The sequence below is a fragment of the Salmo trutta genome, chromosome 10 (genome assembly GCF_901001165.1).
Source record: "Salmo trutta chromosome 10, fSalTru1.1, whole genome shotgun sequence".
Classification (NCBI taxonomy): Eukaryota; Metazoa; Chordata; class Actinopteri; order Salmoniformes; family Salmonidae; genus Salmo; species Salmo trutta.
Window position 1 is genome coordinate 5,661,291 of NC_042966.1, and position 22,079 is coordinate 5,683,369.

Here is a 22,079-nt window from a genome sequence, read left to right on the forward strand (position 1 = left end):
AGGGCTAACAAGCTAGCAGTTAGCAGACCGGGGCTAGCAAGCTAGCAGTTAGCATATCAGAGTTAGCAAGCAAGCAGTTAGCAGACCGGGGCAAGCAAGCTAGCAGTTAGCAGACCGGGTCTAGCAAGTTGGGTGACGTCACGATGGAGGTAAGTCTGTTTTTGACGCGTCGTGCGGTAACGTCGATAGACCAGTCGTGGATGAGTAGGGTTCCAATTAGCTCTAGGTAGCTAGCAGGCCGCGGTTAGCAGAATGGGCCTTTAGTGGACGTTGCGCCTGAGGGGCCTGTTGGAATCCTCGGGCAGATTATGTCAGTATTCCAGTCGTAGAGGATCGTCGGGGTTCCGTGCCCCGTACCGGCAGTAGAAGGGGTATGGATATTGTAGCCCAGGAGTGGGCTTCGGTGGTAGCCCAGGAGCCCTAGCCTGGCTAGCTTCAGACTAATTGGTGCTTGCTCCGGGATGGAAACGCTAGCCAGGAGTAGTCACCCGGGATTGCGGTTAGCTAGTTGCAAAGATCCAGATGACAATGTTCCGAGTTTGCGGTAGGAATCCGGGGATATGGAGAGAGAGAGAGAGAAAAAAAAGGTCCGTTATGCTCTGGTTTGAGTCACGCTGTACGAACTGGCGAGAGCTTTCCGAGCTAAAGGTTAGCTGATGACTGCTAGCAATAGTTTGCTGACTGATAGCTGGTAGGTAGTTAGCTGACTAGCGTCAGTTAAGGGATACCAGATCCGAAGTAAATAGAAATACTTTAGAAAAAAACAGATCCACGCCACATTGGCTGAGGCAGGTTGCAGGAGAGTATTTAGAAGTTGAGGTTTATGAAAATATTTAAAAAGATATGCAAAGAAAAATATATATACAAGGGATACGACAGGACAAAGACGTCTGACTGCTACGCCATCTTGGATTCACGCAATCTCCTCTGAACAGTTGTTGGGATGTGTCTGTTACTTGAACTCTGTGAAGCATTTATTTGGGCTGCAATTTCTGAGGCTGGTAACTCTAATGAACTTATCCTCTGCAGCAGAGGTAACTCTGGGTCTTCCATTCCTATGGCGGTCATCACGAGAGCCAGTTTCATCATAGTGTTTTATGGTTTTTGAGATGGCACTTGAAGAAACATTCAAAGTTCTTTAAATGTTCCGTATTGACTGACCTTCATGTCTTAAAGTAATAATGGACTGTCATTTCTCTTTGCTTATTTGAGCTGTTCTTCCCATAATATGGACTTGGTCTTTTACCAAATAGGGCTGTATACCACCCCTCCTTCTCACAACACAACTGATTGGCTCAAACGCATTAAGAAGCAAACATATTCCACCAATGTACTTTTACCAAGGCACACCTGTTAATTCAAATGCATTCCAGGTGACTACCTCATGAAGCTGGTTGAGAGAATGCCAAGTGGCTGCAAAGATGTCATCAAGGTAAAGGTTGGCTACTTTGAAGAATCTCAAATATAAAATATATTTAGATTTGTTTAACACTTTTTTGGTTACTACATGACTCCATATGTGTTCAAATATGTCTAAATTGTAGAATAATAGTGAAGACCTAAAAAGTCAAAAGTTTGGACACACCTACTCATTCAAGTGGAGCTACACAGCCTCTTTAGTTAGCTGCTGCTCATCGCCATATCGTCGCCAGAAGTCGGGTTATACTATTTTTATAAGTGCGGCATAGTCTCAGACACTCCTTGCTAGCAGCTGGTCCTCCCTTTCTAGTTGACCGGACAACACCCTCACGGTTGACTCACACTCACTAAGTCCCGGGTATAGGGCTTCAGCTAAGACTAAAGTTACCCTCGAGCTCCACTGTGGTTTTACTCTTCTTCTTCAACCTTCTATTCAATAAATAATTAAACCAGTTAATGAAAACCACTAACACTTCTCATTTCACAACTGATGTTTTAATATTTGTATTTATATAGCAATGATAATGCAAAATCTGACGGGATGTCACCATGTAAGATGAACCTCCGAACGTCATTTCCTCTCTGCCTTTGTCTGGGTTTTGCTGCTCCCCAGCTACCTGTGGTTGAGGCCTCTTCCTGTCCTTCTTCTGCTTCATCTTCCTTGTTTCAGTGTTACCACATCTCTGACTGGAAGAGTCACCAGGTCATACTGACTAGGCTCATTCACGACACGACATAAGCCTAGTTTCCTGAAACGAGTCACATACATGAATCTGTGCCATTCACTTTGAACTGAGTTTACAGCATGAGCGGTCTTGAGTAGATGCGCTTGTTTTGAGATCAAAGCGAGAGCTGCATGTAGACACGTTTGCACATTTTGTTCATAATCTTTGCTAGTAAGTGAGATATGAGCCCAGTTAAAAATGATTTGTAGTTATAGACTTCATCGTTCATTGAAGTTGATGGGTCAATTATAACAAAACCTTTCGATATTGCCAATCATTTCAATTACTATTTCACTAGTGAAGTTGATAAACTGAGAAGTGAAATGACAACATTGAACAGTGAATCATCATATTTTAATAATAATGGTCAAGTTAGTGTGGGAGAGCTGTAAACTGTATTGTTATCCATCAATAATGATAATCAACCTTGATGTGAAACTATTGAGAATGGTAGCAAACTGTATTGTCACCCCTATTTGCTATATCTTTAACTACTGACTTTCAGCATGCATATAGAGAAGGGCATCCAACTTGTACTGCACTGACTCAGATGACTGATGATAGGTTAAAATAAATGGATAATATGATAGTTGGAGATGTATTATTACATTTCAGTGCAGCCTTTGATGTTATTGATCATACATTGTTATTGAAAAAAGCTCACTTGCTATGGCTTTACATCACCTGGAGAGTTATTTATCCAATATAACATCAGAGATGTACAGTGTGGTGTCCCCCAGGGCAGTTACCTTGGGCCGTTACTCTTCTTTATTTTTAGAAATGATCTGACACAAAGCTAGAATTACTATCTAGGCAGATGATTCCACACTCTATATGTCAGTACCCAAAGCCAGTGAGCTGACAAATTCTAAATAAGGACTTATTAGTATCAGAATGGGTGATTAATAATAAACTGGTCTTAAAATCATTGTATTTGGTTCAAAACATTGTCTAAGAGATAAACCTCAACTGGAGTTGTGCATAAGAAAGTTGAGGAAGCTAAACTAGGTAAAACATTGTATGTTCAGTTATCATGGGCAAAGTAATATTGACACATTTGTGAAGATGGGGAGGGGTATGTCTGTTTACAAAAAGATGTTCTGCATTTTTCTACTATACTAGTTGTTCAGGAACTGGTCTTGTCCCATCGCGATTACTGTTTGGTAATATGGTCAAGTGCAGCAAAACAGAGCAGCACGCCTTACCCTTAACTGCACATACCTAACTAACATCAACAACATGCATGCCAGTGTTTCCTGGATGACAAGAGATTAACTGCTTCTCTTCTAGTTTTTATGAGGAATGAAAATCCCAGATTACCTGCATAATCAAATAACATACAGCTCAGACACCCATACATACCCCACAACAAATGCCACCCGGTGTCACTTCACAGTCCCCAAGTCCAAAACAAATTCACGGCAATGCACAGTATTATACAGAGCCATGATTGCATGGAACTCCCATCTCCAATTACCCAAACAAACAGAAAAATTACCTTAAAATAATTGATAAAAACAACATCTCATGGCACACACAGACACACTGTAACAAACATAATTTAGACACAAATTATTCTTTAGTTGTATTGTTTGTATATCGTATTTTAAATTTGTATAACTGTTCTTGTGTATCAGTGTTTTGTTACGTGTCGTGTTTTAGTGTGGACCGCAGGAAGAATAGCCGCTGCTTTGGCAAAAGCAAATGGGGATCCGAATAAACCAATTAGCTAACACTCAAGTATTGTGTCATATACTGTTTTCACTGTGTATGAACACTGAAGTGTCCCGTTTTAGATTCCTTTAACATTATTAGCCTCGTAAGCCTCCGTTAGCCACTCGCTGAAGCACCTCTCCATGGCCTTCCGGCTAGCCCAGCTGCCCACGTTGACTGTGGGGATTATCTTGAGGGGCCGCAGCCACTGGACAAAACGCCTTAGCTCCAGGTAGCTGCTGTGCTCACTGTAGGGGATGCCTAGAGTAAGAGAGAGACAGGGGGGGGGGGGGGGGGCAAGTGAGAAAGGAGCATCAAAATAGAAGTCAGAAACAGGAGCAGCAAAATAGACCAACATCCCCCCACCCCTAGGGCCTGATATGGGGGCCCACCAACCCATCTAATATTTTTGCAGATTCAAAGCTAATTTCCTGCAATTTTACATATTGTGCCATGGTTTATGATGTATTCATATGCTATCGGGGGGCCCCCGACCTCCAGGGGGCCCCCAATCCAAATAAAGGGAGTAGTGAGGAATCAGGGCAATGGGTTTAGATTACTCAGTTTTGGATGCGTTCAGAATTATAGCTAGACAATAATGTCCATAATTTTCCCCATTACGTGCTATAAAAGGGAAGCACAGCCGCGAGCGGCCCAGTGACACGAGCCAACCAGACGAGCTAAATTACTTCTATGCTTGCTTCGAGGCAAGCAACACTGAAGCATTCATGAGAGCACCAGCTGTTCCGGACGACTGTGTGATCACGCTCTCCGTAGCCGATGTGAGTAAGACCTTTAAACAAATCAACATTTTTTTTTTTTAACCTTCATTTAACTAGGCAAATCAGTTAACCTCTCTAGGGCCGGCGGGACGAAATCGTCCCACCTACGTAACAGCCAGTGGAATCCTGTGGCGCGTTATTCAAATACCTTAGAAATGCTATTACTTCAATTTCTCAAACATATGACTATTTTACAGCATTTTAAAGACAAGACTCTTGTTAATCTAACCACACTGTCCGATTTCAAAAAGGCTTTACAACGAAAGCAAAACATTAGATTATGTCAGCAGAGTACCCAGCCAGAAATAATCAGACACCCGTTTTTCAAGCTAGCATATAATGTCACATAAACCCAGAAGACAGCTAAATGCAGCACTAACCTTTGATGATCTTCATCAGATGACAACCCTAGGACATTATGTAATACAATACATGCATGTTTTGTTCAATCAAGTTCATATTTATATCAAAAACCAGCTTTTTACATTAGCATGTGACGTTCAGAACTAGCATACCCCCCGCAAACTTCCGGCGAATTTACTAACAATTTACTAAATTACTCACGATAAACGTTCACAAAACCCATAACAATTATTTTAAGAATTATAGATACAGAACTCCTCTATGCACTCGATATGTCCGATTTTAAAATAGCTTTTTGGTGAAAGCACATTTTGCAATATTCTAAGTAGATAGCCCGGCATCACAGGGCTAGCTATTTAGACACCCAGCAAGTTTAGCCTTCACCAAACTCCGATTTACTATTAGAAAAGTTTGATTACCTTTGGTGTTCTTCGTCAGAATGCACTCCCAGGACTTCTACTTCAATAACAAATGTTGGTTTGGTCCCAAATAATCCATAGTTATGTTCCAACAGCGGCGTTTTGTTTGTGCGTTCAAGACACTATCCGAATGGTAAATAAGGGTCACGCGCACGGCGCATTTCGTGACAAAAGATTTCTAAATATTTCATTACCGTACTTCGAAGCATGTCAACCGCTGTTTAAAATCAATTTTTATGCCATTTTTCTCGTTAAAAAAGCGATAATATTCCGACCGGGAATCTGCAATTAGGTAAACAGACGAAAGAAAATAAAGCATGGGGTCGACTCGGGCACGCGCCTAAGCCCTTTGTCCTCTGATCGGCCACTTGGCAAAGGCGATAATGTGTTTCAGCCAGAGGCTGCCTCAATATCGTTCAGCTTTTTCCCGGGCTCTGAGAGCCTATGGGAGCCGTAGGAAGTGTCACGTTACAGCTAAGATCCTCAGTCTTCAATAAACAGAGGCAAGAACAACAACACCTTGTCAGACAGGCCACTTCCTGCATGAAATCTTCTCAGGTTTTTGCCTGCCATATGAGTTCTGTTATACTCACAGACACCATTCAAACAGTTTTAGAAACTTTAGGGTGTTTTCTATCCAAAGCCAATAATTATATGCATATTCTAGTTACTAGGCAGGAGTAGTAACCAGATTAAATCGGGTACGTTTTTTATCCGGCCGTGTAAATACTGCCCCCTAGCCCTAACAGGTTGACCTCTTACATCTACACGTTCCGCTAGCGGAACGATTGCTCCAATATCCAATGATGGGCGGGGCGCGAAATTCAAACTCCTCTAAAATCGAAAACTTCCATTTTTCAAACATATGACTATTTTACAGCTATTTAAAGACAAGACTCTCCTTTATCTAACCAAACTGTCCGATTTCAAAAAGGCTTTACAGCGAAAGCAAAACATTACAATATGTCAGCAGAGTACCCAGCCAGAAATATTCAGACACCCATTTTTCAAGCTAGCATATCATGTCACATAAACCCAAACCATAGCTAAATGCAGCACTAACCTTTGATGATCTTCATCAGATGACACACCTAGGACATTATGTTATACAATACATGCATGTCTGTTCAATCAAGTTCATATTTATATCAAAAACCAGCTTTTTACATTAGCATGTGACGTTCAGAACTAGCATTCCCACCGAACACTTCCGGTGATTTTACTAAATTACTCACGATAAACGTTCACAAAAAGCATAACAATTATTTTAAGAATTATAGATACAGAACTCCTCTATGCACTTGATATGTCCGATTTTAAAATAGCTTTTCGGATGAAGCACATTTTGCAATAATCTAAGTACATAGCCCGGCATTACAGGGCTAGCTATTTAGACACCCTGCAAGTTTAGCCTTCACCAAAATCACATTTCCTATAAGAAAAATGTTCTTACCTTGCTTGTTCTTCGTCAGAATACACTGCCAGGACTTCTACTTCAATAACAAATGTATGTTTGGTCCCAAATAATCCATCGTTATGTTCCATCAAGACGTTCTGTTCGTGCGTTCTAGACACTATCCCAACGCTAAATCTCGGCCACGAGCATGACGCAAAATATGACAAAAAATTTCTAAATATTCCATTACCGTACTTCGAAGCATGTCAACCGCTGTTTAAAACCAATTTTTATGCAATTTATCTCGTAGAGAAGCGATAATATTCCGACCGGGAATCTGCCTGTCTGTAAACTGAGGAAAAAACCGAAAGCCGGGGGCGGGGCGGGTCACGCGCCTAAGGCTTAGTCCATTGAGTGACCACTTAGCTTTTGCTCTCCTTTGTTTCAGCCAGGGCTTTGAATTACGTCATTCCTGTTTTTCCCCGGGCTCTGAGACTCCATTGTTGACGTGCGAAGTGTCACGTAAGAGCAGAGATCCTTTGTAAACGATAGAGATAATAAAGAAGGGCAAGAAATGTTCAGACAGGGTACTTCCTGAACAGAAGCATCTCAGGTTTTTGCCTGCCATAGGAGTTTTGTTATACTCACAGACACCATTCAAACAGTTTCAGAAACTTTGGAGTGTTTTCTCTCCAAAGCTAATAATTATATGCATATTCCAGTTTCTGGGCAGGACTAATAATCAGATTAAATCGGGTACGTTTTTTATCCAGCCGTGAAAATACTGCCCCCTAGCCATAAGAGGTTAAACAGCGGTTGACATGCTTCGAAGTACGGTAATGGAATATTTAGAATTGTTTTGTCATGAAATGCGCCGTGCTCGTAACCCTTATTTACCATTCGGATAGTGTCTTGAACGCACAAACAAAACGCCGCTGTTCGAACATAACTATGGATTATTTGGGACCAAACCAACATTTGTTATTGAAGTAGAAGTCCTGGGAGTGCATTCTGACGAAGAACACCAAAGGTAATCAAACTTTTCTAATAGTAAATCGGAGTTTGGTGAAGGCTAAACTTCCTGGGTGTCTAAATAGCTAGCCCTGTGATGCCGGGCTATCTACTTAGAATATTGCAAAATGTGCTTTCACCAAAAAGCTATTTTAAAATCGGACATATCGAGTGCATAGAGGAGTTCTGTATCTATAATTCTTAAAATAATTGTTATGCTTTTTGTGAACGTTTATCGTGAGTAATTTAGTAAATTGTTAGTAAATTCGCCGGAAGTTTGCGGGGGGTATGCTAGTTCTGAACATCACATGCTAATGTAAAAATCTGGTTTTTGATATAAATATGAACTTGATTGAACAAAACATGCATGTATTGTATAACATAATGTCCTAGGTGTGTCATCTGATGAAGATCATCAAAGGTTAGTGCTGCATTTAGCTGTCTTCTGGGTTTTTGTGACATTATGCTAGCTTGAAAAATGGGTGTCTGATTATTTCTGGCTGGGTACTCTGCTGACATAATCTAATGTTTTGCTTTCGTTGTAAAGCCTTTTTGAAATCGGACAGTGTGGTTAGATTAACGAGAGTCTTGTCTTTAAAATGCTGTAAAATAGTCATATGTTTGAGAAATTGAAGTAATAGCATTTCTAAGATATTTGAATATCGCGCCACAGGATTCCACTGGCTGTTACGTAGGTGGGACGATTTGGTGCCACCTACCCTAGAGAGGTTAAAATCAATTTTTATGCAATTTTTCTCGTAAAAAAGCGATAATATTCCGACCGGGAATCTGCAATTAGGTAAACAGACGAAAGAAAATAAAGCACGGGGTCGACTCCGGCACGCGCCTAAGCCCATTTTCCTCTGATCGGCCACTTGTCAAAAGCGATAATGTGTTTCAGCCTGGGGCTGCCTCGATGTCGTTCAGCTTTTTCCCGGGCTCTGAGAGCCTATGGGAGCCGTAGGAAGTGTCACGTTACAGCAAAGATCCTCAGTCTTCAATAAACAGAGGCAAGAAGAACAACAACTTGTCAGACAGGCCACTTCCTGCATGGAATCTTCTCAGGTTTTTGCCTGCCATATGAGTTCTGTTATACTCACAGACACCATTCAAACAGTTTTAGAAACTTTAGGGTGTTTTCTATCCAAAGCCAATAATTATATGCATATTCTAGTTACTGGGCAGGAGTAGTAACCAGATTAAATCGGTTACGTTTTTTATCCGGCCGTGTAAATACTGCCCCCTAGCCCTAACAGGTTAAGAACAAATTCTTATTTACAATGACGGCCTACCCCGGCCAAACCCTAACCCCAGACAATGCTGGGCCAATTGTGGACTGCCTTATGCGACTCCCAATCACGGCCAGTTGTGATACAGCCTGGAATCGAAACAGGGTCTGTAGTGACGCCTCTAGCACTGAGATGCAGTGCCATAGACCGCTGCACCACTCGGGAGCCCCATTCATAAGGCCGCAGGGCCAGACGGATTACTAGGATGTGTACTCCGAGCACGCGCTGACTAACTTTCAAGTGTCTTCACTGACATCTTCAACCTGTCCCTGATTGAGTCTGTAATACCAACATGTTTCGAGCAGACCACCATAGTCCCTGTGCCCAAGAACACCAGGTATGCCAGAGTTTCCACAAGGTTTCTCAGTGTCTCCTTCATCTCCTTGAAGTCCCTCTTCGTGCACCTGCTGAGCCTATGACTACCATTGTTTGCGGAGCTGCTGTCGTAGTTGTCTTCCTCTGCAGTAGGCTTATATGTAGGTGTACTGTTTTAAAAAATACTAACAAAAACATCAGAAATAACGTTGCCTGTAGCCTACAGGATAATATGAAAATAATTAATGGGTGAAGAGACTTTTATAGTGCAATAGTGATGAAGATGAAACCAATAAAATAGAAATGATATTGTCCTAATAATGATCAGCCGTTGATAGATTTTAGGAAAGCAGGTGGTTAAACGCTGATTCCAAATTTTATATCAAATGCGCGTGACAATGTGTAACCACTTGACATGGGTAAACTGGACACGGGCAGAGATTTGTTTACTGTGTTGCATAGCACGGGTAGTAAATTCACTGCCGTATTAGGCCTAATATTTAGCTAATAACTGATGAGTTGATATGCATAAGCATTTAACTTAGGCTAGAGATGTATAGCCTATCTCTCACTGTTCTCTTGCAAAATTACACACCAGTGCCTGGTTTCCCAAAAGCATCTTAAGGCTAAATTAATCAATAGGCCCTTCATATGAGCAATGTTACATCTCTGGGCTGTTTTTGTCAAAATCATTGTTACTAAAGTTGCACTTGAAAACCCTTGTTATTTATCGACTGCCTCAGACCCCTCGTGGAGCAGCTAAGTGCGTCATTATGTGCTTTTTTTTGCCTTTACGTGTGAGACACTTTATACACAGAAGATCTGTACTAAACAAAGAATCAAGATGTTTATCTATCTCTCTGTGACCGAGCTGATCCGAGAAGCACTGTCTTTCTTTCGATATTGTATTGTAGTGATGGGAAGTTCGGCTCTTTTTACTGACTCTGATCTTTTCAACTCGTTCAGTCAAAAGAACGACTCTTTGGACAAATTTAGTTTATTTGATTCAGTAATGCCCAGAGCATGCCAGGACCCCTTACCGGTGAACAAGGAACTAAAAACTCGAAAAATCATAATTCTACAAGTCTTTCGTTCACCATAAGGGGCTTATTGGAGCTGTAATTTGTGACTGAGACTTATAAAAGTGTTTTAAAAAATGTACCTTTTGTGATTGCTAGGCATACAAATAAGATGATTTCTTGATACTGCCTTTGAAACGAGGTCTAGATCTGGCTCAGAGGAATAAACAACGATACAATCTAAAAATATTGTCGCAAACAGCACAGATTAAAGTATCGATTTTTTTTCCACTAAAAGCACTTGTCCTCTTATATAATTCCATGTTGGTCTGCTCTGCTCTTCTCTGCCCTTGTTCTTTTTGCATTAAATAATAATATATTTAATTTGTAAAACACTTATTAAAATGGCGATGGAAGAAATGGCAGCAGTTTTACGGCGTCCAACCAATTGTGCCGTTATGTGTTTTTTTCCCCGCATTATTTGTAACTTATTTTGTACATAATGTTTCTGCAACCGGCAAAAAAAGAGCTTCTGGATATCAGGACAGCGATCACTCACCTCGGATTAGACAAAGATTTTTTCTACAACAAGCAGGATGCACAGCACATTCTCCAAACACCCGACAGGGCCGACATCCCCATTATTTGCAAGAGGAAGCGACGCAGGTACAGAGGACAAAGAGCCGGATGCCTCGTGAGGACCCAGAGAAGGCAAGTGGGAAAGATGCCGTTACCGTCAATACTACTCGCCAACGTGCAATCATTGGACAATAAATTAGACGAAGTACGATCACAAATATCCTACCAACGGGACATCAACTGTAATATCCTATGTTTCACGGAATCGTGGCTGAATGATGACATGGATATTCAGCTAGCGGGAAATACGCTCCACCGGCAAGATAGAACAGCACACTCCAGTAAGACGAGGGGGGGCAGTCTGTGCATATTTGAAAAATAACAGCTGGGCATGAAATCTAAGGAAGTCTCTAGATTTTGGTCGCCTGAAGTAAGAGTATATTGTGATTAATTGCAGACCACATTACTTGCCTAGAGAGATTTCAGCTATACTTTTCGTGGCTGTTTATTTACCACCACAGACAGATGCTGGCACTAAGACCACACTCAGACAGCTGTATAAGCAAACAGGATACCACTCACCCAGAGGCGGTGCTCCTGGTGGCCGGAGGCTTTAATGCAGGGAAACTTAAATCAGTTCTACCAAATTTCCATCAACATGTTAAATGTGCAACCAGAGGGAAAAACATTCTAGATCACCTGCACTCCACACACAGAGACGCGTACAAAGCTCTCCCTCACCCTCCGTTTGGTAAATCCGACCACAACTCTATCCTCCTGATTCCTGCTTACAAGCAACAATTATATCAGGAAGCACCAGTGACTCAGTCTATAAAAAAGTGGTCAGATGAAGCAGATGCTAAACTACAGGACTATTTTTCTATCACAGACTGGAACATGTTCCAGGATTCTTCCGATGGAATTGAGGAGTACACCACATCAGTCACTGGCTTTATCAATAAGTGCATCAAGGACGTCGTCCCCACAGTGATCTCGCCATCACGGTTGACAACTCCATTGTGTCCTCCTCCCAGAGTGCTAAGAGCCTTGGCGTGACCCTGGACAACACCCTGTCGTTCTCCGCTAACATCAAGGCGGTGACCCGATCCTGTAGGTTCATGCTCTACAACATTCGCAGAGTACAACCCTGTCTCACACAGGAAGCCGCGCAGGTCCTAATCCAGGCAGTTGTCATCTCCCGTCTGGATTACTGCAACTCGCTGTTGGCGGGGCTCCCTGCCTGTGCCATCAAACCCCTACAACTCATCCAGAACGCCGCAGCCTGTCTGGTTTTCAACCTTCCCAAGTTCTCTCACGTCACCCCGCTCCTCCGCACACTCCACTGGCTTCCAGTTGAAGCTCGCATCTGCTACAAGACCAAGGTGCTTGCCTACGGAGCTGTGAGGGGAACGGCACCTCCGTACCTTCGGCTCTGATCAGTCCCTACACCCAAAGAAGGGCACTGCGTTCATCCACCTCTGGCCTGCTCGCCTCCCTACCTCTGCGGAAGCACAGTTCCCGCTCAGCCCAGTCAAAACTGTTCGCTGCTCTGGCACCCCAATGGTGGAACAAGCTCCCTCACGACGCCAGGGCAGCGGTGTCAATCACCACCTTCCGGAGACACCTGAAACCCCACCTCTTTAAGGAATACCTGGGATAGGATTAAGTAATCCTTCTAACCCCCCCCCTACCCTCCCCCCCAAAAAGATATAGATGTACTATTGTAAAGTGGTTGTTCCACTGGATATCATAAGGTGAATGCACCAATTTGTAAGTCGCTCTGGATAAGAGCGTCTGCTAAATGACGTAAATGTAAATACGTACATACCCCAACCAGAAGCCATGGATTACAAGCAACATTTGCACTGAGCTAAAGGGTAGAGCTGCCGCTATCAAGGTGCGAGACTAACCCGGACGCTTACAAGAAATCCTGCTAAGCCCTGCGACGAATCATCAAACAGGCAAAGCGTCAATACAGGGCTAAGACTGAAACATACTACATCGGCTCCGACGCTCGTCTTATGTGGCAGGGCTTGCAAACTATTACAGACTACAAAGGGAAGCACAGCCGCGAGCTGCCCAGTGACACAAGCCTACCAGACAAGCTAAATCACTTCTATGCTCGCTTCGAGGCAAGCAACACTGAGGCATGCATGAGAGCATCAGCTGTTCCGGACGACTGTGTGATCACGCTCTCCGTAGCCGACGTGAGTAAGACCTTTAAACAGGTCAACATACACAAGGCTGCGGGGCCAGACAGATTACCAGGAGATGTGCTCAGGGCATGTGCTGACCAACTGGCCAGTGTCTTCACTGACATTTTCAACATGTCCCTAATTGAGTCTGTAATACCAACATGTTTCAAGCAGACCCCCATAGTCCCTGTGCCCAAGAACACAAAGGCAACCTGCCTAAATGACTACAGACCCGTAGCACTCCAGAAACCCTAGACCCACTCCAATTTGCATACCACCCAAACAGATCCACAGATGATGCAATCTCCATTGTACTCCACACTGCCCTTTCCCACCTGGACAAGAGGAACACTTATGTGAGAATGTTATTCATTGACTACAGCTCAGCGTTAAACACCATAGTACCCTCAAAGCTCATCACTCAGCTAAGGATCCTGGGACTAAACACCTCCCTCTGCAACTGGATCCTGGACTTCCTGACGGGCCGCCCCCAGGTGGTGAGGGTAGGTAGCAACACATCTGCCACGCTGATCCTCAACACTGGAGCTCCCCAGGGGTGCGTGCTCAGTTCCCTCCTGTACTCCCTGTTCACCCACGACTGCATGGCTAGGCACGACTCCAACACCATCATTAAGTTTGCAGACGACACAACAGTGGTAGGCCTGATCACTGACAACGACGAGACAGCCTATAGGGAGGAGGTCAGAGACCTGGCCGGGTGGTGCCAGAATAACAACCTGTCCCTCAACGTAACCAAGACAAAGGAGATGATTGTAGACTACAGGAAAAGGAGGACCGAGCACGCCCCCATTCTCATCGACGGGGCTGTAGTGGAGCAGGTTGAGAGCTTCCAGTTCCTTGGTGTCCACATCAACAACAAACTAGAGTGGTCCAAACACACCCAGACAGTTGTGAAGAGGGCACGACAAAGCCTATTCCCCCTCAGGAAACTAAAAAGATTTGGCATGGGTCCTGAGATCCTCAAAAGGTTCTACAGCTGCAACATCGAGAGCATCCTGACTGGTTGCATCACTGCCTGGTACAGAAATTGCTCGGCCTATGACCGCAAGGCGCTACAGAGGGTAGTGTATACGGCCCAATACGTCACTGGGGCTAAGCTGCCTGCCATCCAGGACCTCTACACCAGGCGGTGTCAGAGGAAGGCCCTAAAAATGGTCAAAGACCCCAGCCACCGCAGTCATAGACTGTTCTCTCTACTACCGCATGGCAAGCGGTACCGGAGTGCCAAGTCTAGGACAAAAAGGCTTCTCAACAGTTTTTACCCCCAAGCCATAAGACTCCTGAACAGGTAATCAAATGGCTACCCGGACTATTTGCATTGTGTGCCCCCCAACCTCTCTTTTACGCTGCTGCTACTCTCTGTTTATCATATATGCATAGTCACTAACTATACATTAATGTACATACTACCTCAATTGGCCCAACCAACCCGCACATTGGCTAACCGGGCTATCTGCATTGTGTCCCGCCACCCACCACCCGCCAACCCCTCTTTTACGCTACTGCTCCTCATATATGCATAGTCACTTTAACCATATCTACATGTACATACTACCTCAAACAGCCTGACTAACTGGTGTCTGTATGTAGCCTCGCTACTTTTATAGCCTTGCTACTGTATAAAGCCTGTCTTTTTACTGTTGTTTTATTTCTTTACTTACCTATTGTTCACCTAATACCTTTTTTGCACTATTGGTTAGAGCCTGTAAGTAAGCATTTCACTGTAAGGTCTACTACACCTGTTGTATTCGGCGCACGTGACAAACAAAACTTTGATTTGATCTCACACCCAAGGCAAAAAAAAAACATAATCCAGAACATAGAACACAGACAACAGTCAAAGCATACAGGTGTCACCATTAGCAGAGGTTCTTGAAAGCTTTTCTGAACAGCACGTTCTTGAGCTGTGCCTTAAAGGACGACAGAGACTCCGCAGCCCTATTAGTGTCTGGAAGTAAGTACCACGTGCAACTGAAAGCCCTGTCACGCATAGTTTTAAGTCTGCTGCGGGGCTGCTGAAGGGAGACGGACCTGGAGGAGAAGGGTGTGGGGCAGGAGGGTAGAATGAGGTCAGACAGGTACTTGGGTCCAGAGTTGTGGATAGCTTGGTAGGTGTAAACCAGGATTTTGTAGTTGATGCGTGAGCATATGGGGAGCCAGTGGATGTTGAGAAGCACTGGAGAGATGTGCTCGCGGGGGGAGGTGTGGGTGAGGACATGTGCAGCACAGTTCTGAACATATTGTAGCCTGTTTAGGCACTTGGCAGATGCGCCAACAAAAAGGGCGTTACAATAATCCAGACGGGATTAAATAAAGGCGTGGATGAGTCGCTCAGCTGCAGGTTGTAACCTGGCAATGTTCAGTAGATGGAAACATTTGACTTTGGTGACACTCTTGATGCCTCAAACGAGACCTTTGACATGTTGTTTATGATTGTGTGAATGCCAATTAGGATGACCTCTTTCTTTTTTGTAGCTAAATTGCAGGAAACTCAACTGCATCTACGCTTTGATGTCCTGCAGGCAGCTGACCAGGAGTGCAGTGTCGAACGCTGCACTGAGGTCGAGCAGTATGAAGATGCTGGCAGCGCCAGAGTCAGCATTCATGAGGAGGTCATTGGAGACCCTTTCCAGGGCAGTTTCGATGCTGTGTCTAGCCTTGAAACCCAACTGGAAGGGCTCAAGTAGGTAGCGCGTGGCCAGATGGTTTTAAAGTTGACTAGGCACGTTCGAGGAGCTTAGTCAGGAAGGGCAGGTTGGAAATAGGCCTGTAGTTCTGGCGGTTGTCAGGGCCAGATCCACGTTTTTACATACTGGTGTGACTGTGACCAGTTTGAGCTGAGGGACACATCCAGTGATGAGGGACTTCAAATAACACAGGAATAACACAGGGAACATATCTGATGCTGCGCCTCGTTCTGCCTTTTTACCATGTCAGCTCTGGGATTCGATCTTGCAACCTTTCGGTTACTGGCCCAACGCTCTAACCACTAGGCTACCTGCCGACCCAAGTTTCATGATAGTCAATACACAATGTATAACCTACACAAGTGACGTTTTCTATTAGTGAGCGTTGTGATCACTGGTCTGTGTGAATGAAGTCAGATAGTTTGCACATGTATTTTTGCATAGAAATAGTATATTGTTCCTGAGATCCCGTCATTTTTTTCTCAGGAAGGAGCTTGCTCGGAAAATCTTGGGATCCCGGTTTCCAGTGTTAATCCCTAGTATGGATGTGTGAAAAGATTAGCCAAAGACCAGCCTTGTTATGCATCCACCATATTTGTTGGAACCGTGCTGAAAAGAAAATGTCTGAGCCAGGTTGTGAATCAAGTATCAGAAGCTCAGTGGTAAGAGTATGGTGACGTCAACACCAAGGTCATGGTTTTAATTCCCTATGGGCCCCATACATCCCTATATTTATTTTATGTCTTAACTGTAAGTTGCCTTGGATAAAAGAGTCTGCTAAATTACCATGTCATCATTATCATACTGAGCACAGTGCCATAGGTAGAGTCCTATACCATAGACAGGGGTGCACAACTCAGGACCTTGAGTTCCACAGTCCTGCTAGTTTCCCTCCCTACTAGGTCTTCTCCTGGCACGTAATTTATCATTTCATGTGCACACACATGGTTTCCTCAGTTTCTGGTGAAAGGCATTCTTCAGCAAAATTAGAAATGTACATAATTGTTTCCTTATGTTGAAAGCAGTCTATGGGCCAGTAGAGACAGCAATCCACACTTAGGTTTTGTAAAACTAGCCACAAATGTTCTAACCTGGCATTTTCGAACAAAAAAACAAAAAAACATTGTCCAAATCCTCTTACTTGAGTTCTAAATAATAGGCTAATAGTTTTTTTTATAAACAATAATGTTTTTTAGTATGTGACATTTTAAACACTGAGTATGCTTTAAAGGGATAATGCGAGAGTCGGGTAATTATACTTACCCAGAGTCAGATGAACTCATGGATACCATTTATATGCATGCAGTTTGAAGGAAGTTAGAGGTCGTTTTGTGAGCCAATGCTAGCTAGCTGTACCGGTAGACTTCCAGTCATTGGCTCACGAAACTCTCTCTAAACTTCCTTCATACTCGCACTATCCCTTTAAATGCTCAGATGTCATACTCATTCCGGCTTTTCATCAAGTATAATTCGCTGCGAGCCATTGAGGAAGATTTTCCAGACTGAGTGAGATTGACAACAGTTGATAATAAGCTCAGGGGATGCTACACCATATTAACAGATGGATGGAAACAGCACAATTGACCATAAGATGACGCATTCACATAATGGGTGAGACTAGTATGTTGATATTTGTTGCTAACTGTATGCATTTTTACAAAAAACGTAGGTTCTAAATAGTATGTAGTATGATTCAATTTAGTAAGTAGTAGGCGTGACATGGCTAATGTGAGTCAATGTGTCCTAGTTAGCATGCTTTAAATTTCATGCCTAGGACCAAAACCAGCAGTGCTCTGGGTATAGATACTGGGCTGTACCATAGATGCTGATGTTGCCATGGACCGTAGGCTTGATATCCTCCACAGCCTCCACCCTCTGACTGAAGGTCCAGCCCGTGGGCTTGAAGGCCACCAGCTGGTCGTACTGCCTCGAGAACCTACTCAGATGAGTCTGCAGGTTCTGGAAAGGAAAAAAGGACATGGGAGTATGTACTTTGGTTTAGTAAGTATGAGGAGTGAACAGATAGTTTGAGCCTGTTCTTTTCTGAGGGGAATGAAAACCAACATGTGACCTAGAGTTTGTCATAATCTTGTATTTTACATTTTAGCTCCACCCTTTACATTTTGAAATGTTGTACTATATCAGGTGCAAACTTTCCACTCGTGCAGGGGTAAACAATCCTAGTGCTGTAATTCTGCAGGTACTCCAGAGTTTAATCCCAACCAGCGGCATACCACCCTGCATCCCACTGCTGGCTTGCCTCTGAAGCTAAACAGGGTCAGTCCTGGTCGGTCTCTGGATGGGAAACCAGATGCTGCTGGAAGTGGTGTTTAGAGTGTCAGTAGGGAGCACTCTTCCCTCTGGGGAGATCCCAGGGCAGTGAAGGGGACATTGCCCTGCGTAGACGGTGCCGTCTTTTGGACAGGATGTTAAACCTGTGTCCTGAATCTATGTGGTCATTATAAAATCCCATGGTACTTATCATGAGAGTATTTTATTTTCTTTAATTTAACAAGGCAAATAGGGGTGTTTGCCCCAGTGTAAATGGCTAAACTCCCAACGGGGCCCCATTCCATCATAGCCACCTAATCAGCCCCCTCAATCCTAATTGGCATACAGTACATTCGGAAAGTATTCAGACTCCTTGACTTTTCCACATTTTGTTACGTTCCAGCCTTATTCTAAAATATATTTAAAAAAAAAAACATCTACACACAATAACCCATAATGACAAAGCAAAACAGGTTTTTAGAAATGTTTGCAAAAATAAAATAACTGAAATATTACATTTATGTACAGTGGGGGAAAAAAGTATTTGATTCCCTGCTGATTTTGTACGTTTGCCCACTACAAAGAAATTATCAGTCTATAATTTTAATGGTAGGTTTATATGAACAGTGAGAGACAGATTAACAACAAAAAAATCCAGAAAAACGCATGTCAAAAATGTTATAAAATGATTTCCATTTTAAAGAGGGAAATAAGTATTTGACCCCTCTGCAAAACATGACTTAGTACTTGGTGGCAAAACCCTTGTTGGCAATCACAGAGGTCAGACGTTTCTTGTAGTTGGCCACCAGGTTTGCACACATCTCAGGAGGGATTTTGTCCCACTCCTCTTTGCAGATCTTCTCCAAGTCATTAAGGTTTCGAGACTGACGTTTGGCAACTCGAACCTTTAGCTCCCTCCACAGATTTTCTATGGGATTAAGGTCTGGAGACTGGCTAGGCCACTCCAGGACCTTAATATGCTTCTTCTTGAGCTACTCCTTTGTTGCCTTGGCCGTGTGTTTTGGGTCATTGTCATGCTGGAATACCCATCCACGACCCATTTTCAATGCCCTGGCTGAGGGAAGGAGGTTCTCACCCAAGATTTGACAGTACATGGCCCCGTCAAATGACGCGGTGAAGTTGTCCTGTCCCCTTAGCAGAAAAACACCCCCAAAGCATAATGTTTCCACCTCCATGTTTGACGGTGGAGATGGTGTTCTTGGGGTCATAGGCAGCATTCCTCCTCCTCCAAACACGGCGAGTTGAGTTGATGCCAAAGAGCTCCATTTTGGTCTCATCTAACCACAACACTTTCACCAGTTGTCCTCTGAATCATTCAGATGTTCATTGGCAATGGTCCCAGCTGCCTTGAGATCATTGACAAGATCCTCCCGTGTAGTTCTGGGCTGATTCCTCACCGTTCTCATGATCATTGCAACTCCACGAGGTGAGATCTTGCATGGAGCCCCAGGCCGAGGAATATTGACAGTTCTTTTGTGTTTCTTCCATTTGCGAATAATCGCACCAAATGTTGTCACCTTCTCACCAAGCTGCTTGGCGATGGTCTTGTAGCCCATTCCAGCCTTGTGTAGGTCTACAATCTTGTCCCTGACATCCTTGGAGAGCTCTTTGGTCTTGGCCATGGTGGAGAGTTTGGAATCTGATAGATTGATTGCTTCTGTTGACATGTGTCTTTTTTACAGGTAACAAGCTGCGGTTAGGAGCACTCCCTTTAAGAGTGTGCTCCTAATCTCAGCTCGTTACCTGTATAAAAGACACCTGGGAGCCAGAAATCTTTCTGATTGAGAGGGGGTCAAATACTTATTTACCTCATTAAAATGCAAATCAATTTTTGACATGCGTTTTTCTGGATATTTTTGTTGTTATTCTGTCTCTCACTGTTCAAATAAACCTACCATTAAAATGATAGACTGGTCCTTTCTTTATCAGTGGGCAAACGTACAAAATCAGCAGGGGATCAAATACTTTCCCCCCCCACTGTAATTATTCAGACCCTTTACTCAGTACTTTGTTGGAGCACCTTTGGCAGTGATTACAGCCTTGAGTCTTATTGGGTATGACGCTGCAAACTTGGAACACCTGTATTTCGGGAGTTTCTCCCCATTCTTCTCTGCAGATCCTCTCAAGCTCTGTCAGGTTGGATGGGGAACGGCACTGCACAGCTATTTTCAAGTCTCTCCAGAGATATTCGATTGGGTTCAAGTCTGGGGTCTGGCTGGGCCACTCAAGGACTTTCAGAGACTTGTCCCGAAGCCACTCTTGAGCTGCCTTGGCTGTGTGCTTAGGGTCATTATCCAGTTGGAAGGTGAACCTTCGTCCCAGTCTGAGATCCTGAGCGCTCTGGAGCAGGTTTTCATCAAGGACCTCTCTGTACTTTTCTCTGTTCATCTTTCCCTCGATCCTTACTAGTCTCTCAGTCCCTGCTGCTGAAAAACATCCCCACAGCATGATGCTGCCACCACCATGCTTCACAGTAAGGATGGTGCCAGATATCCTCCAGATGTGACGCTTGGCATTCAAGCTAAAGAGTTCAAATCTTGGTTTCATCAGACCAGAGAATCTTGTTTCTCAAGGTCTGAGAGTCCTTTAGGTGCCTTTTGGCAAACTCCAAGCGAGCTGTTACTGTTGTGTTAGTCATGTGCCTGTTACTGAGGAGTGGCTTCTGTCTGGCCCCTCTACCATAAAAGCCTGATTGGTGGAGTGCTGCAGAGATGGTTGTCCTTCTGGAAGGTTCTCTCATCTCCACAGAGGAACTCTGGAGCTCTGTCAGAGTGATCATCGGGTTCTTGGTCACCTCCTTGACCAAGACCCTTCTTGGTTGCTCAGTTTGGCAGGTAGGCCAGCTCTAGGAAGTGTCTTGGTGGTTCCAAACTTCTTCCATTTAATAATGATGGATGCCACTGTGTTCTCGGGGACTTTCAATGCTGCACACATTTTTTGGTACCCTTCCCCAGATCTGTGCCTTGACACAATCCTGTCTCGTAGCTCTACAGACAATTCCTTCGACTTCATGGCTTGGTTTTTTGCTCTTTTGTCTTTCCAAATCATGTCCAATCAATTGAATGTACCACAGGTGGACTCAAATCAAGTTGTAGAAACATCTCAAGGATGATCAATGGAAACACGATGCACCTGTGCTCAATTTCGAGTCTCGTAGCAAAGGGTCTGAATAATTAGGTAAATAATTATAACTTTTATTTGTAATAAATTTGCTAACATTTAAAAAAATCTGTTTTCACTTTGTCATTATGGGGTATTGTGTGTAGATTGATGAGGGAAAACATTTATTTAATCCATTTTAGAATAAGGCTGTTATTTCACAACATTTGGAAAAAGTCAAGGGGTCTGAATACTTTCCGAATGTACCGTATATCAATCCTCACCTCTCCACCTGATAGCTGATGTGTGGTGAGCGTTCTGGCACAAAATTGTTGCCATGCATCGCCCAGGTGGTTTCTACAAAGTGGTGGTGGTTGAGGTGATTTTCCTCCTACTATGTAAAGCGCTTTGAGTACCTCAGTTATTACAGTGGCTTGCAAAAGTATTCACCCCCTTGGCATTTTTCCTACTTTGTCGCCCTACAACCTGGAATTAAAATAGATTTTTTGGGGGGGTTTGTATCATTTGATTTACACAACATGCCTACCACTTTGAAGTTGCAAAAATGCTTTTATTGTGAAACAAATAAGAAATAAAACCAAAAAACTGAAAACTTGAGCGTGCGTAACTATTCACCCCCCTAAGGTCAATACTTTGTAGAGCCACCTTTTGCAGCAATTACAGCTGCAAGTCTCTTGGGGTATGTCTCTATAAGCTTGGCACATCTAGCCACTGGGATTTTTGCCCATTCTTCA

At 43.5% G+C, this 22,079-nt stretch overlaps 1 protein-coding gene across 1 annotated transcript in view; it reads right to left on the bottom strand.

Annotated features, from left to right (window-relative positions):
* Window positions 1-1,898: 1,898 nt before the first annotated feature.
* Window positions 1,899-22,079, bottom strand: part of dclre1a (DNA cross-link repair 1A (PSO2 homolog, S. cerevisiae)) — a 44,502-nt gene continuing 24,321 nt past the window's right edge. The window contains exons 8-9 of the mRNA XM_029764182.1: window positions 17,751-17,892; window positions 1,899-4,118 (exon numbers count right to left, since the gene is read on the bottom strand). Of these exons, the coding sequence (XP_029620042.1) occupies window positions 3,937-4,118; window positions 17,751-17,892 (324 nt within the window). The 3' untranslated portion in view covers window positions 1,899-3,936. The remainder of the gene's footprint in view (window positions 4,119-17,750; window positions 17,893-22,079) is intronic.